Source organism: Acipenser ruthenus, chromosome 8, assembly GCF_902713425.1.
Source record: "Acipenser ruthenus chromosome 8, fAciRut3.2 maternal haplotype, whole genome shotgun sequence".
Taxonomy (NCBI): domain Eukaryota; kingdom Metazoa; phylum Chordata; class Actinopteri; order Acipenseriformes; family Acipenseridae; genus Acipenser; species Acipenser ruthenus.
Window position 1 is genome coordinate 24,931,260 of NC_081196.1, and position 17,321 is coordinate 24,948,580.

The 17,321-nt window shown below is 40.9% G+C and overlaps 1 protein-coding gene across 5 annotated transcripts in view; it reads right to left on the reverse strand.

The window, feature by feature from the left end:
- LOC117406668 (cystathionine beta-synthase-like protein) overlaps positions 1-17,321 on the reverse strand; it is a 94,711-nt gene that overhangs the window by 43,586 nt on the left and 33,804 nt on the right. For all 5 annotated transcript variants that reach the window (XM_034010883.3, XM_034010881.3, XM_034010879.3 and 2 more), the window contains exons 10-13: positions 11,063-11,147; positions 3,295-3,400; positions 2,930-3,007; positions 2,233-2,367 (exon numbers count right to left, since the gene is read on the reverse strand). In XM_034010883.3, coding sequence (XP_033866774.2) covers positions 2,233-2,367; positions 2,930-3,007; positions 3,295-3,400; positions 11,063-11,147 — 404 coding nt within the window. The remainder of the gene's footprint in view (positions 1-2,232; positions 2,368-2,929; positions 3,008-3,294; positions 3,401-11,062; positions 11,148-17,321) is intronic.

Below are 17,321 nucleotides of genomic sequence, written 5' to 3' on the forward strand. Positions count from 1 at the left end.
TAGACTCTGATATAGTAAGCAAACTCGTTAAATTTGCAGACGACACAAAAATAGGAGGAGTGTCAGACACTGTTGAAGCAGCAAAGGTCATTCAAAATGATCTAGACAGCATTCAAAATTGGGCAGACATATGGCAAATGAAATTTAATAGAGAAAAGTGTAAAGTATTGCATGCGGGCAGTAAAAATGTGCATTATAAATATCATATGGGAGATAGTGAAATTTAAGAAGGGAGCTATGAAAAAGACCTAGGAGTTTATGTTGACTCAGAAATGTCTTCATCTAGACAATGTGGGGAAGCTATAAAAAGGCCAACAAGATGCTCGGATATATTGTGAGAAGTGTTGAATTTAAATCAAGGGAAGTAATGTTAAAACTTTACAATGCATTATTAAGACCTCACCTAGAATATTGTGTTCAGTTCTGGTCACCTCGTTAAAAAAAGGATATTGTTGCTCTAGAAAGAGTACTAAGAAGAGCAACCAGAATAATCCCGGGTTTAAAAGGCATGTCGTATGCAGACAGGCTAAAAGAATTGAATCTATTCAAGTCTTGAACAAAGAAGACTACGCGGCGATCTGACTCAAACATTCAAATTCCTAAAAGGTATAGACAATGTCGACCCAGGGGACTTCTTTGACCTGAAAAAAGAAACAAGGACCAGGGGTCACAAATGGAGATTAGATAAAGGGGCATTCAGAACAGAAAATAGGAGGCACTTTTTTACACAGAGAATTGTGAGGGTCTGGAACCAACTCCCCAGTAATGTTGTTGAAGCTGACACCCTGGGATCCTTCAAGAAGCTGCTTGATGAGATTCGGGGATCAATAAGCTACTAACAACCAAACGAGCAAGATGGGCTGAATGGCCTCCTCTCGTTTGTAAACTTTCTTATGTTCTTATGTTCTTATGAAATAACTTTCAGTACATTTTCGGCATTATGAACTGTTTCAGGCAACGGTGGTATTGTTTGCATTTTGGCTGCCCCGAGATAACTTTTACAGACAGTAACTGATAAGCTTGCTAGTCATTGTTAAATGTTCTGCTCTGGTTATGAGCTGAGGCCAGCCAGTGTTGTTTTGTCATGTATTGCCCCATTCCTAACCAGAAGCCTAGTCATTCAAACTGTCATTTAGGAGTTTTGCGCAGGTTACTCATTTATTAGTTTTTGTATGTTATGGTAACATTACTGTAATAGAATTATTACTATTATTGTTTTTTTTTTACAAAACACATTCATTCTGTTTCTTCTTTTTATTAATGTGTATAATTATTATTATTATTGTTATTGTTATTATTATTATTATTATTATTCTTATTAGTACTGCTTAAATAGCTTATTTGTAGACTAGACATCTTTTAGATTTTATTCTACCTATATTTATCCTTTTATTAAATCGACTGTGGTCAGGATCACAGGTCTTGAAAACACACTTGTTAATGAAGTTTTTCAAGCAAAGTAAAATTGTTTAGAATTGAAAAATGCATGTCTCACATTATGAAGGTTACACTATGATATGGATCTTTCAAGAAGAGCAACCAGAATTATCCCAGGTTTAAAAGGCATGGCGTATGCAGACAGGCTAAAAGAATTGAATCTATTCAGTCTTGAACAAAGAAGACTACGCAGTGCTCTGATTTAAGCATTCAAATTCCTAGAAAGTATTGACAATGTCGACCCAGGGGACTTTTTTGACCTAAAAAAAGAAACAAGGACCAGGGGTCACAAATGAAGATTAGATAAAGGGGCATTCAGAACAGAAAATAGGAGGCACTTTTTTACACAGAGAATTGTGAGGGTCAGGAACCAACTCCCCTGTAATGTTGTTGAAGCTGACACCCTGGGATCCTTCAAGAAGCTGCTTGATGAGATTCTGGGATCAATAAGCTGCTAACAACCAAACGAGCAAGATGGGCTGAATGGCCTCCTCTCGTTTGTAAACGTTCTTATGTTCTAAGTGTGACTACTGATCTCAGGTCTTGCTCTTAATTGTATTAATACTTGTACTGTGATTCTTGAAATGTATTTTTGTTTATGACTGTAAGTCACCCTGGATAAGGGCATCTGCTAAGAAATAAATAATAATAATAATAATAATAATAATAATAATAATAATAATAATAATAATAATAATAATAATAATAAAAGCTATAGTAATGCAGCAGCGACACACAAGAAACCTTGGCAGTCAAAAGTTAAAAAGTTTTAGATCATGGCAATTCAACACATACCCTGATTCATTCACGACTGGGGCCTGGTCAAAGCCCTTCTCTTTGAGAATCTCAATTGTCCTCTGGCAGGTGACAGAGGGCAGCACAGTTAGAGGCGCAGAGAGGTTCAGCTCCTGGGTTTTTAAGTTCCACCACCTACAGGATCAGAGACAGAGCTGCTCAGGGAAATATTGTATTATACAATTGTGTGAGGAATAGCGTGATAATGGATTTTACATGGATATTTTGTGTATTTTAATATATAGATTCATCAAGGCGAACAAAAATGAGTCTCAGGGACATAAAGTAAGAGAAACAACATAACGGTTTGAAACATGAAACAAAATAAATACTGATAATGAAAAACAAAAAAGAGTAGGCGTTGTAATAAGTATATGCAAATAAGAGTAGGGGTTGTAATAAGTATATGCAAATAAGAGTAGGGGTTGTAATAAGTATATGCAAATAAGAGTAGGGGTTGTAATAAAGTATATATGAATCTTAGGTGAGAAATGACTGAAGGTTACAACAAATGGTTTTTCAAAAAGCTCACCTTTCGGGGATAAATAATCTGCTTTATAAGAATTTTAAAAGAATAACTGGTTTACTATTTAAGATTTTGAAAATTGTCTTCTTTCTGAGAATTACCCCCCCACACACACACACTCAATTTTTCCACATTCACAATCCCAGTGCTCTAAAAGTGGTTGCTTTTTACCAGGGCTTTTTCACCATGATGTCTTCCTCCTTCAGGAACCCCTTCTGGATCATCCACTTGTCACTCAAGAACTTAGACCTTTAAAAAGCAATTGAACACCTGTGTGTCAATACAATGGAAATCTAACTCACCATAACACACACACGCACACACAGAGGTTATGGAATAGCATTCTTATTCCAATTGCCCAGTAATTATACAAATCTATGTATAGTATAGGTACCTCCACAAAAAGTTGCTAGGATATGCATCCCCTTTGGGAATAGTTGTGGAACATCTCACAACTTTAAAAACATGGTCATACAATATTATTTCCCATTGGATAAAAGACACCCTTCAAGCCCCGTTGGCCCAGCCTTACTCACATGTAGTTGCGGATGGAATCAGGCAGGATGACTACGCAGCGCTGGCCTTCCTCCAGCTCCTGTGCTGCTTTCACTGCTGCAGCCATGGCACTCCCAGAACTACCTCCTGCACAGGAACAGGACATTGACATTACTATGCCTGTCCTTGAAAGGTGTGTAATGTGTAACTTAACCAGTGATAACAATTTAATTACAGCACTGCTATTATCCTAGTGACTTTAAAATAGTACAAAATACCATAACAAACAAATCTGCAGTTAAGGTAAAAGACTGTTTTAGCTATTATTATTTTCACTGTTTGTTACTGGAAACGTTACTGCTGCAAATAGCAGCAAAGTCAAAATAGTAAAACATGAAATCCTTTGCATAATGAAAGACTAGGATACAGCATGGTGTGAATGACATTCTATTTGGTTGTTATATTTTATCACAATTACAGATTATCCACACTTTGTGGGAATTTTCATTAATTCCTAGGAAGACAATATGGGCAGCTGTGTAAACAAGGCAAATGTTAGGTTACCATCATAACCCTGGTTCCCTGAAATAATATAATATAATAAAGGGCTCAAAGGGAGGCTTCATAAGTGCTTAAAGCACCACGTTAAGCCTCCAACGAGGGACAATGTCCTTCACAGGCAGCCAAAGCCACTGAGCTCCTTTTAAAAACTGCCCAGCCAGAAAGCTGAGCTCCTGGGGAGACTGAATCAATTTTGATATGGAAAGCTGAAATAGCTGCCAAATAGCCCTTTAATGTAGAGGGGAATTCCCTTTATCAACAGGTCCTGCATAAAATGCAGTATAACTGCCATAGGACAGATTGTGGGGTTAAAGCCCTTAGGCAAGCACCACGTCTGAAAAACACCCCACTTGTACCCATACAGGGAACGTGTGGATGCTGCTCTGGCATTCTGCAGTGTGTCAATAACCCTGTTGGAAAATCCTGGATGGCTCAAATGTTGCCGTTCAAGGCCCAGACTCAGAGCCGCAGGCTCAATGGGTTGGGTGCCACAATGTCCCCCGCGCCTGACTGAGCAGGTTGCAACGTTCAGGCAGGCTCCACGGCTGGGCCTGTAAGGAGCTACTAATAGCACCCTGGCCTGGTCCCATCTGATTTTCTGCAGACACAGCGAGAGCATGGCGAGCGATGGGAAGGCATACAGCAGCTGCCTCGGCCACTGGTGTGCCAAGGCATCTATCGCCAGTGGGTCCCCTGGCTCCTGTTATGAGAACCAGCGGGGACAATGGGTCGATTCCTGGGAAGCAAGAGGTCTATCTCTGCCCTCCTGAACCGCTGCCAAATGAGGCTCACCACCTCTGGATAAAGCCTCCATTCTGAGGCACTGGGAACTCTCCTTGAGAGGTCCACTGCCAAGCTACACCTAAGCGCAGGTGGGCAGGCTGTGACCACCAAGAAAATGCCTTCAGACAGTGACAAGACACTGTCACCAGGTGGCCACGGTTCAACTCAGGGTGAAAAACCGTGCTGTTGAACCAGGCTTCGAGAGGGCACTGAAAAGCTTTAGACAAGCGGCCATTCTCTGCACCCTGTTGTCTGAGAGAGTGTACAGCATGGACTTGGAGGCTGCCTGCGAGGGTTGAGCTGGCTCTATGCACGATTCACCTACAGGCCCAACCGATGAAGGTGGTCTGTGGCGAGTTCTGCGTGGGCCTCTGCCTGTACTGGAGACTGAACACAATGAACCTGTCGTCCAGGTAATTGAATACTCTGATACCTCAATGGGGCCAGAGTCTCAGTCTCTGAGTCTCAATGGGGCCAGAATAGCCTCTATGCACTTCGAAAATGCATGGGGAGCTTGAGAGAGGCCAAAATGGCAAAACCCTGAACTCGTACTCTATTCCCTGAAGACAAACCACAGGCACTTAAGTGCGACGTTTTTTATGGGGTATACGGAAATAGGCATCTTTGAGGTCCACCTTGGTGAACCAATTGCCTGGCCTGAATGACTGCAACTTAGCTGTTGCATTGTCACATTTTGAACCTCCTTCGGCTCAGAACAGGTTGACATGCCTGAGGTCGAGGACTGGTCTGAGGCCACCATCCCGCTTGGGTATGGAGTAGAATCCATCCTCCAACAATGAGGGGGTGTACCATATGAATAGCCCGTTCTTGCAGCACAGCTGCTACCTCCTGAGATGCCACAGCGGTGTCCTGTGGGTCCGTGACTGATGCTGCAGTCATGCCCCGAAAGGGAGGTGGACTGTGCTTTAGCTACAGCGAGTAGCAGGTCTGAACAGTAGTAAAAACCCAGATGTCTGTGGCGCACCAATGCCAATACTCCAGATGGCTCCCTGAGAAGGGGCCCTGGACCTGTGGCAGCAAACCCCTATGGCAACTGCTCACCCTGTGGCTTGGCCAGAGGCTCTTGCCTCTGTGCCATGCGGCAGTCTGGCACAACTCACTGGCTGGTCCCTGAAGCTGCTGGCACAGGGACAAAAACCCAGGCATATGCAATAGCAAGCAATGTACAGTAAGAATGTACAGTTGCTGCCTCAGCTGCTAAAGACAGTAACAGGGCTGTTAACAAAGCCTGCTCGGTACCAGACTGGGCTGGGAACACCGGTCTGTAGCAGTGTGCAATTTAAGTGTGCTGCCTTCCAGGAGCCTCTGTCAAGCACATCACTGAGAAAGTGGACAGGCTCCTAGATCAAACAGGAGACGACCCGGTAGTAGTCGTCCACATCGGTACAAACAACATTGGTAGAGACAGGCCAAGATCCCTGCAAAACAAATTCAGAGAGCTAGGAAGGAAATTAAAAGACAAGACCAAAACTGTGGTATTTTCTGGGATACTGCCGGCACCTTGCAAAGGACCACATGGACAGCTGGAAATACAAAATCAAAATGCATAGCTGAAATTGTGGTGCACACAGGAAGGTTTCACCTTTCTTGAACATTGGAGCACATTCTACAACAAGGACTATCTATATAGGTGGGACGGACTGCACTTAAACAGAAAGGGAACCAATCTACTCAGAGAAAGGATCCTTGAGGAGGTCCAGAAGCATTTAAACTAGAAAGGAAGACGGGAGAAAACAAAAAAACAGAAGGGAGACTACATCAAAACAAGGGCAACAACTCAGGTAAGACAACTATTAAATGTATTTATCTTAATGCTAGAAGTCTCAGAAACAAAATGTTAGAACTTGAAGCTACTGCACTAACAAGTAACTACGATGTGATAGGTGTTACAGAAACTTGGTTGTCTGAGAGTGATGGAGACGAATATAATATTAGTGGGTACACACTGTATAGGAAAGACAGGCAGGACAGAAGAGACGGAGGGGTAGCGCTATACATAAGAAATAGTCTTGAAGCCCAGGTGTTAAATCTGGACAAAGAAAACAACGCCAAATCAATATAGGTCAGAATAAATGGACAAAAATTCAAAGGGCATAATAATAGGAGCATGCTATAGACTGCCAAATTCAGACGCTGAGCAAAATAATCTGTTATACAATGACATTCGAAATGCGTGTAGAAAAGGAGAAGCCATACTAATGGGGGATTTCATCTTCCCCCGTATAAAATGGAAGAACCCGGTGGGGACAACGACGGACGAAATTGAAATGGTGGAAATGACAAATTACTGCTTCCTAACGCAATTTGTCAAGGCACCGACTAGAGGAGAGGCATGCCTTGATTTAGTCTTTTTAAATAACGAAGACAGAATAACTAAAACAGAGGTCAGAGAGCCATTGGCAAACTCAGACCACAACATGGTCTCATTTGAAGTATTTTTTAAAACCCCCAAAGTAATGACTAAAGCTAATGTTGCTCTGGGCAGTAGTTTCCCACAGGCACACGTGCCTGATGGGGACAAAGTTTGCTCCGTTTGTTTCCATAAGAACATAAGAAAGTTTACAAACTAGAGGAGGCCATTCAGCCCATCTTGCTCGTTGGGTTGTTAGTAGCTTACTGATCCCAGAATCTCATCAAGAAGCTTCTTGAAGGATCCCAGGGTGTCAGCTTCAACAACATTACTGGGGAGATGGTTCCAGACCTGCACAATTCTCTGTGTAAAAAAGTGCCTCCTATTTTCTGTTCTGAATGCCCCTTTATCTAATCTCCATTTGTGACCCCTGGTCCTTGTTTCTTTTTTCAGGTCAAAAAAGTCCCCTGGGTCGACATTGTCTATACCTTTTAGGATTTTGAATGTTTGAATCAGATCGCCGCGTAGTCTTCTTTGTCTTCTTCTTTGTTCAAGACTGAAGAGATGCAAACAGCAAGCAATGTACCGTACAGTTCCTGCCTCAGCTTGCTAAAAACAGCAACTGGACTGTCAACGAGGCCTGCTTGGTACCATATTGGGGATTGTAAAACCCTGGTCGGTAGCAGGTCGGAACCGGGACTACCAGAATGATACAGGTCGTTTGATACTGGTTTAGTGCCTGTAGCACCAGGTAGGTACTTTGGTGCTCAATGGGGGTTACACATCCCCTACGCCCCTACACTGCCATTCTAGGCAAAGCCCCAGCCGAGGCTGGACCTCTGCTCAAGCCCGGCTCAGTGAATATTATAGTCGGTGGTGGCACACTCGGTCCGATATCTTTGGTCCGGTTCGGTGGTACACTCGGTAGGGTACACTTGGTAAATGTACGATTCAGGTACTCCGGTGCAGTAACCTTGTTCGCTGTTCGGTACGTATACCGGGTTGGGAACAGAGCAGGTCTGTGACCCAAAGTTACTGCAGAAGCAATATATAGGGGTGCCCACCTATATAGTGTAACAGATTTGCACCACTCGTAGTTCTTTGCCCCTTTAAAAACACACCCAGGACACAGAAATTGAGGTTTTTAAGGTGCTCTTGCACTTTTTTTTTTTTAATAATAACAAAAACAAAATAAACAAAACAAACACCTAGCTCTTTCTTGAGCAATAACTAAAACATAGGAAACTAAACTTATCTTGCAGGACGGCTAAGCCGTTTACCTGCCAAAAAACCACACCACAGGTTTAACACCAAACAAAAAGGTTTGTACACTACCTTTTCTTTTGCTACGCTTGTGCACACAAACAAGCGGGCTCTCCACACAGCAGCCCAGAACAGACTGGCTGCTTTCCTTTTATACCCTGCACCTGGCTGTAATTTACAATAATCACCAGGTGCAGGGGATAATCACTAATAAAACAATTAACAAAACAATAAAACAATTAAATTAAACAAAAGCAATTACCTTGGCAGACTTTAACTCTGTCCCTGCCATAAAACAAAACATTTTTATATTGCAGGCCCCCTTTCCTGCTACATCCATTACAATATCTTCAGGCAAACCAACACAGCCCCAAGACTGGGGAAAGCCCGCTGTCAGAGCCCTGACAGCCTTCGCAAGCAGGAGACCAAGGTGACACAAAACACTGCGGGAAAGATTGCAACCAATCAGACCCGACGCAGAGCTAACCTAGCGACTGTGCAGTGAATCGGGGTGGTAACCTTGTTCGTTGTACAAAATTTGTACTGCCGGGAATGGGGTAGGCCTGGAACTACAGTTACCACAGCAGCAACCTATAGGGATGCCCACCTACAACGCTCCTGGTTAACCCCTTGCGGTCCTATGTCGGACCAGGTCCGACATTACAATTTTCCCTTTCCGGTCCGACATCATCAAAAAGAGAAAACCATTCAATGGCTGAATGAGACCGATAGGAGCCGAGAGAAGCCAAAAAAAAAAAAAGAAAAAAGGGCGGTTCTGAGCAATACACATAGCCCCGGCAACAGAGAGATAACACGGTCATAAACAAACAAGATAGCTACTTCTGCATCCAGTGCTCAAAGAATATCACAGATATTTGAAGAGCTTATTGAGATGTTATAGTAATAAAATAATGACTTGGGTCACATTATTGAGGAGTTTGGTGATAAAACGAGTGATCAGGAGATGATTTATCGGTATGCACGACTATGAAGAGGTATGTAGAAAATACAGCGAACAAGGGATGGGGCGGGGCTGGAGAGGCAGTACTGAGAGTCCTGTTGATATGCAGTGCCTTTTAAACCTGTTTTACTGTGAAAGAAAATACTTTTAAACAGCACGTCTAAAATAAACTGTGCATGTGAAAATAAATGACGCGCTGAATAAATGGACCGCAAAGGGTTAATCCAACAGTCTGAAAACTGAGGAAACCTACTATTAGAGCCCTAACAGTCTTCATAATAATTCTGCAAGCAGAATTAATGTGGCAACGAGACACTGAGGTAGAAAATTGCAAGCAGTTTTAACCCAAAGCGCGCATCTCAGTCCGACAGGTCCGCTAATATTTCTGTGAAAAATACACATTGCATAATTTTCGTAATAAAAACAACATTTTTATTTTGAACTTCAACGAAGCTAACAGCCTGAGAGAGAACACAAGTAGCTGACTTAAGGTTATTCGAACCCGGTGAAGGGGCGATGGAGCCACCGGCTTCGCACGGAGCACAAGGCCGCTGAGGGACTTAACATAAGAACATAAGAAAGTTTACAAACGAGAGGAGGCCATTCAGCCCATCTTGCTCGTTTGGTTGTTAGTAGCTTACTGATCCCAGAATCTCAGCAAGCAGCTTCTTGAAGGATCCTAGGGTGTCAGTTTCAACAACATTACTGGGGAGTTGGTTCCAGACCCTCACAATTCTCTGTGTAAAAAAGTGCCTCCATTTTTCTGTTCTGAATGCCCCTTTATCTAATCTCCATTTGTGACCCCTGGTACTTGTTTCTTTTTTCAGGTCGAAAAAGTCCCCTGGGTCGACATTGTCAATACCTTTTAGAATTCTGAATGCTTGAATCAGATCGTCGCAAAGTCTTCTTTGTTCAATAGATTCGATTATTTTTGCCTGTCTGCATATGACATGCCTTTTAAACCTGGAATAATTCTGGTCACTCTTGTTTGCACTTTCATGGTTACATGGAACACATATAGAGGTCAAATGTAAAACTAGCTTACAACTCCTTACAGAGTGTAGGTTAATGGTTACTATGGAACACGGATAGGAACCCATATATGCCCTATTCAAAAATGACCTTGATCTTGACCTTTGACCTCCTTAAGGTTAAATGTAAAACTATCTTATAACTCCTTACAGTGTGTAGATAGGGACATGGTAACTATGGTGTTTAAAGTTACAAAGTATCGTGAGAATTAACTAATGCAGTATTTTAAACTGAAACTGCTCCATAAAACTGATTTGTTGCTGACACTTGTGCTGCAATGCTACAGCTTGACAAAATTTCCAACTGGTACTGAGCTTGAAAGCCATAAAACTTCCTGGCAGTTCTAGTTATTATTATTATTATTATTATCATTATTATTATTATTATTATTATTACACAGAATTTACCACAATACACTTTTAGAAAGGCATTCAGGCAGGTGTCATGGGAGCTTACCCTCATAGCTCTCCAACCTGAACACCCCCTGCAATTCATCTCCATGGAAGACAGAGGTTCTGTGGAGAGCATGCTGGTAGATGGCATATAGAGAGCACGTACCACACAGTAGCATGTACAGAGCATGTACCACACAGTAGCATGTAGAGAGCACGTACCACACATCAGCATATAGAGAGCCCGTACCACACAGCAGCATGTAGAGAGCATGTACCACACAGCAGCATGTAGAGAGCACGTACCACACAGCAGCATGTAGAGAGCATGTACCACACAGCAGCATGTGTAGAGTACGTACCACACAGTAGCATGTAGAGAGCACGTACCACACAGTAGCATGTAGAGAGCACATACCACACAGTAGCATGTAGAGAGTACGTACCACACAGTAGCCCCTCGTCCTTAATAAGCCTGCGGGACATGGAGAAGGACTCCTCATCATTGCTCTTGTACCACTGATCCACCACCTGCAGGGGGGACAGCACAGAGGTTAGCCCTGACAGTGCTGGGTTTAGTGGAAAACAACGCTCACATGCAGGTCAAACTTAGGATTAATAAGGAATTTTTTGGTAAAACTAAAAAAAAGTACAGAATTTTTCCCCTTTTCACTTCCTTGCATCCAATAAATTCAGAATTTTCGAAACTTGTTTCGACACCAACCTGTTTACTAGAACGTAGCAAGCAGGATTTGACTTGTTCGTCTGCTTTACCTCTGTTGCATTAAAAAGGAAGTCCCATTAAAATTTTGTTTCTCTTACCTGGGAATTCTGCTCCCTTGATTGTCTATACCTTGTTTTCTATCTTGACATGCCCTCTCAAAACCAGAATATTTCTATACTTCACTGCACACAGACTTCGGGGTTGTTCATTTTCTAGCCAATCTGGAAGGAATTGAATCTTCAGCTGTTCTGCGTATAAATGCTGACTCACGACACCTCAAAGTATTAAGTATGGTGTCATGCTGAATTTTGCATTTTTTAGTTGTGCTATGATGTTATCAAAGTACATCTCATTTATAATACCGAAAGTTCATATTTTAAAAATACATTAATAGCTTAAGTAATGCTCAAAATGCAATGAACCACTGACGCACATATCTCAAAATAATGTCAATAGTGCGTCATGCACCATGCAAATAATGCTTGGTACCTGAACGCAAATCAATGGAATAAAAGGGGTTAAATATTTTAGTGTGTTAACCTAAACCTAAAAAGGAGTATAGCACTCACAGGAGTATATTTCACATATAGGAATGCAGGACTGCGTCAGAGGAGGAGCTGGATAAAATGGCTGCCTTACAGTGAGCTTATACTACGAGTTACTTGTTTTCTTTTAAGTGTTTGGTTCATTGAATTACTTGCTGCTGTCTTATGGGAATACACCACAAAAACATAAATACTTCAGTCCCATCTTATTGGAATGACTTGTTGATCCCGTATGTTCCAGATGACCACTCCGATCACAGGACGCTGGATTGCTCACTATCCCAAAGATTTAACTTTAAAGAATACAGGCGGTACAGCTTTCAGCTATTGGGCTCCTAAACTTTGGAATAAAACTGCCTCGTTCTATAAGGGAAGCACCAACCATTGCTGTTTTTAAAACAAGATAAAAGATTTATAGTCAAGCCTATTTATCTTAAATGATTTGTCTGCACCTTGTATTGTTCTGTTCTTACTGTTTTATTGGATTAACCTTGTTCTGTTCTGTTCTTACTGTTTTATTGGATTAACCTTGTACTGTTCTGTTCTTACTGTTTTATTGGATTAACCTTGTATTGTTCTGCTTTTACTGTTTTATTGGATTAACCTTGTATTATTATTATTATTTATTTATTTCTTAGCAGACGCCCTTATCCAGGGCGACTTACAATTGTTACAAGATATCACATTATACAGATATCACATTATTTTTACATACAATTACCCATTTATACAGTTGGGTTTTTACTGGAGCAATCTAAGTAAAGTACCTTGCTCAAGGGTACAACAGCAGTGTCCCCCACTGGGGATTGAACCCACAACCCTCCGGTCAAGAGTCCAGAGCCCTAACCACTACTCCACACTGCTGCCACTGCTCTTGCGGTTTTACTGGATTAACCTTGTATTGTTCTGCTCTTACTGTTTTATTGGATTAACCTTGTATTGTTCTTACTGTTTTAACCTTTTATTCCTGTCGCTGCTGGTCTGTTATAAACTGACAATGCACTTTTTATTTTTTTATTTTTTTCATCACCCTGAGAAGCGCTCTGTGACAATTTTATAGTGAATGGCGCTACACTAAATAAAGATTGATTGATTGACTGACTGATACGAGACTGATAATGATTGGTATGCATATCTTAAGTAAGCAATAAGTCACGACAGGGTGTGGGATATACTCTAATATCACCATGCCCCAGATGCATTATAGGTCTTTTGTGCATTTTTTTCTTCCTTTTCTTTTTCTATGTTCAGAAGCTGCACTTCAGGAAGTTCAAGATGCCTAGTAGTACTTACGTTTTCACCACTTGAATTAGTGCTGGTGTCGGATTCAAACTCTCATCCAAAATCTCATCTAGAGTTTGGTTTAACAAAATATCAAAATTGACATCTCACCTTTATTGTGAATTTAAATCTGAGCGTAGGTGAATATGTTTTTTAATCCCATGATATCGTAATATGGAAATAATTATCGATATCAAAGTATCAATCTTGGTGCCCATCACTATATAAAAACACTTCAATTTATGAAAATGAAGCACAGAAATGCTAGTCTGATGCGCTTGAAATACACAAATCCTCCTGTATTTTCTTTTCTATGATCATGTGCTAATGTGTCTGTCTTACGCCAGTTGCATCATACACATCGAGGTGGGCCTAGCAGCTGTTGCGCGCGGAAACCGTGACATTTCAACAGCGTATGTACTATATATCTGTGACGGAAGGTTTAAATGTATATTGTATTGGTTATAATGACTTTACCAAACCTAAGTGTGATCTTTTAGAAAAATATTATCTTCTGGATGGGGGGGATTTTGCAAGCCTGTTTTCAAGACAGATTGCCATCTCTTCCTAAACAAAAAGACCCCCACTGTGCTCTTAGCTTCAAAGACTTCCAGTTGTGAGCAAGCTTTGTTTTATTGTTTTGAATAAAACAAACATGGTCTGCTTACAACAATTAGTCTTTGGAGGATACTTCAGACTGGCCTGTTTGTGGATTGGAGATATCTGTTGAAATTAACATTTACAGTGGTATTCTTGAAGTTAAAAGAAGAACAGAAGAACATATGAACATAAGAAAGTTTACAAATGAGAGGAGACCATTCGGTCCATCTTGCTCGTTTGGTTGTTAGTAGCTTATTGATCCCAGTAGTTTCTTGAAATCCCAGGGTGTCGGCTTCAACAACATTACTGGGGAGTTGGTTCCAGACTCCCATGACTCTCTGTGTAAAAAAGTGCCTCCTATTTTCTGTTCTGAATGCCCCTTTATCTAATCTCCATTTGTGACCCCTGGTCCTTGTTTTTTTTTCAGGTTGAAAAAGTCCCTTGGGTCGACATTGTCTATACCTTTTAGTATATTTAATGCTTTAATCAGATCACAGAGTAGTCTTCTTAGTTCAAGGCTGAATAGATTCAGTTATTTTAGTCTGCACATGACATGTCTTTTAAACCCGAAATACTTCTGGTCGCTCTTCTTTGCACTCTTTCTACAGCAGCAATATCCTTTTTGTAGCGAGGTGACCAGAACTGAACACAATACTCTAGATGAGGTCTTACTAATGCATTGTAAAGTTTTAACATTACTTCCCTTGATTTAAATTCAACACTTTTCACAATATATCTGAGCAATTCTTTTAGCCTGTCTGCATACGACATGCCTTTTAAACCCGGAATAATTCTGGTCGGTCTTCTTTGCACTCTTTCTAGAGCAGTGGTGCACAAACTTGGAGGGGCCTGGAGTGTCACTAAGTGGGGCATGACTGACTAAAGAGGCAGTTCTGTTACAAAAAAAGATAGAACATTTTAAATACATAAATGACAGCTAAATAGGCTTTACCTTTCAAATTACCTTTCAAATGAGCCGTTGACGATTACTCTAGGCCTTATAGAACCGGAGAAATTATGTTTGAAGTGGCGAGTATGTCAGTGAAACTGCAGTGAACAGTGCCAATAAGTGTAAAAAAAAATGTTCTGGATTAATGTAAATCGTGTATTTTTCCCAAGATTTAACAAAAAAAAGTCCAGATTTAGCTAAATACATAAATGTTAACAAACACAGTCTTAAAAGTCGGAGTGTAAGCGCAGCTCTGCAACATACAATGCCAAATCAAACACGTCAATGGGCATGGGCTTGCATGTTAAGAGCTATGCACACCGGACAGGAGCTTGCGGATCAAAAATAATTAAAACTATTGATTAAAATGGAGTAATGCACAACACAAGCGAAGTGAGTGGCATGACTGAAGCGAGTAAATATAGAAATACATTTGTTTTATTTGTATTCTGCACTGCGCTGTTCGCGTCCCAATGGACCAATCAGAAATAAGGTCAAAGGTAGCGGCTGTCAGACTGTCAGTGTCTCGCTCACGCAGAGATTACCACAGAAATAAAAGAAAAGAAATCTACATCAATGAGAATTTAATTATTAAAAGTCGAAAAATATAATGTCCTTTATGATGCCAGTGTCTGTGGTTATAAAGACAATAAAATGGATGCACATGTCAAGAAATAGTAGAACAATTGGAAATTAATGGTATGTCTATCTCTCTTTATTTCACCTTAACTTTAGTCAAAGTGAGTGACGGGGAGCGCTACACACTGGTTTCGTATTTCTGTAAAAAGATGCTTCTTTGTTTTAATAATGTTGACCAGTAATAATAATCACATTAGCTATTTTACAAGCCGGTGTTATTCCCTAAACTGTTTCCTTTTTTTAGTGTGTGGTGTTCCCATGCTCTTCTGTGTTTTATTTATTTTATTTTGTCTCCACAAAAGGAGCAAAAGGAGACAGTCTTTTCTTTTCATGACTAGCTACATTTTTTTTGTACTCGTGCTGTATTCATGTCGTTCGCTTCGCTCCCTATGTGCATACTGTATTTTGTGAAAACCTAAGATTTAATTGTTGAACGCTAATGTTTTTCAGATGTATCTGTCAGGTAACTGTTGAATCGCCAAGTTTAAACAAAACAAACAAAAAAAGAGTTAAGTTACATGTATTTTTTCACAGATTTATTTGTTAGAAATGTTAGCTAAATGTTGACTTGCCAAGTGTAAACAAAATATTTAAATTCACTGATTTATTTGTTAGAAACCTAGGTTTAACATGTCAAAATGTTCACTCGAAGTGTAAAAAAAAAAAAAAAGATTTCCAGACTGATTTTAAATGTTGAATTTGTGATCCGCATTTGTATTTAGCTAAATCTGGACTTTTTTGTGGTTAAGGAAAAAATATGCATTTTACACAAAATCAGGGAAAAAAACTGTTAAAATATAAAGTTATGGTCTAACGTTTTAATATGGGGGGGCGCAACAAAATGTATGCTAAAAAAGGGGGGCGGCATTTAAAAACTTTGCGCAACACTGTTCTAGAGCAGCAATATCCTTTTTGTAACAAGGTGACCAGAGCTGAACACAATAATCTAGATGAGGTCTTACTAATGCATTGTAAAATAGATTACACAAATACCTAATCCATAGCAACAAACATATTACAATGCCTTACTAAGGCATTGTAAAGTTTTAACATTACTTCCTGTAACGGGGGATCTGGACTGACTAACTGACACATGCATGGGACTGCAGGTAGAGGGTAGCAGCCTCGTAGGATCCGCCTGTCGGTCATGGCGATGACAAGGAGAGGTGGGGAAGAGGGTGTGTTTTCCCTCTCTCCGAGTGGCTGAGAGGCGGGCCTTGGGAGATTGCTCGGCCCATAAGAACTGCGCTTGGTTGTGCACTCGGGTGGCCGTGTTCGGGGATATACAATGACGCTGGCAGAAGAGGCCAGAGTGAAACAAGGATCAAGCGAGCCCAGCTGAGGGAGACAGCCTTCCTTAAAAATAATTTATAAAGTAAAATAAATAATTACGTACCCGAGGGGATGTGTGTAGGTTTGCGGGGAATCCTGGCCACTCCAGTGTATAGAAATAGCCGAGTGTAGGACGGAGACCCGTTCTGACCGGCGTAGCGGCAGTGGGGGCACTGCGTAATCAGCACTTTTGTTTGTAGTTTTATTACTGTGTTTTATTTTTCCTTTTTCTTTCGCCTTCTGTTTTCATTATTATTTTTGAGCATTTGTATGGGCATGGAAAGGTATACCTGTATTGGTAACCCCGTGGTCCTGTTTTACTGTTGACAGTATTCAGGCCACGGACAACAACTCCCTCTGCGGGCTAAAATAAAAAAGAAAAATAAATAAAACTGGGCACCTGTGCGGTGTTTGCAAATAAAATCTTCTGTCTCCCGTGTCAGTGAATAACCTCACCCTTCCACACTTCCCTTGACTTTTCACAATATATCCGAGCATCTTGTTGGCCTTTTTTTTTATAGCTTCCCCACATTGTCGAGATGAAGACATTTCTGAGTCAACATAAACTCCTAGGTCTTTTTCACAGATCCCTTCTTCAATTTCAGCATCTCCGGGTGATTGATATGATATTTATA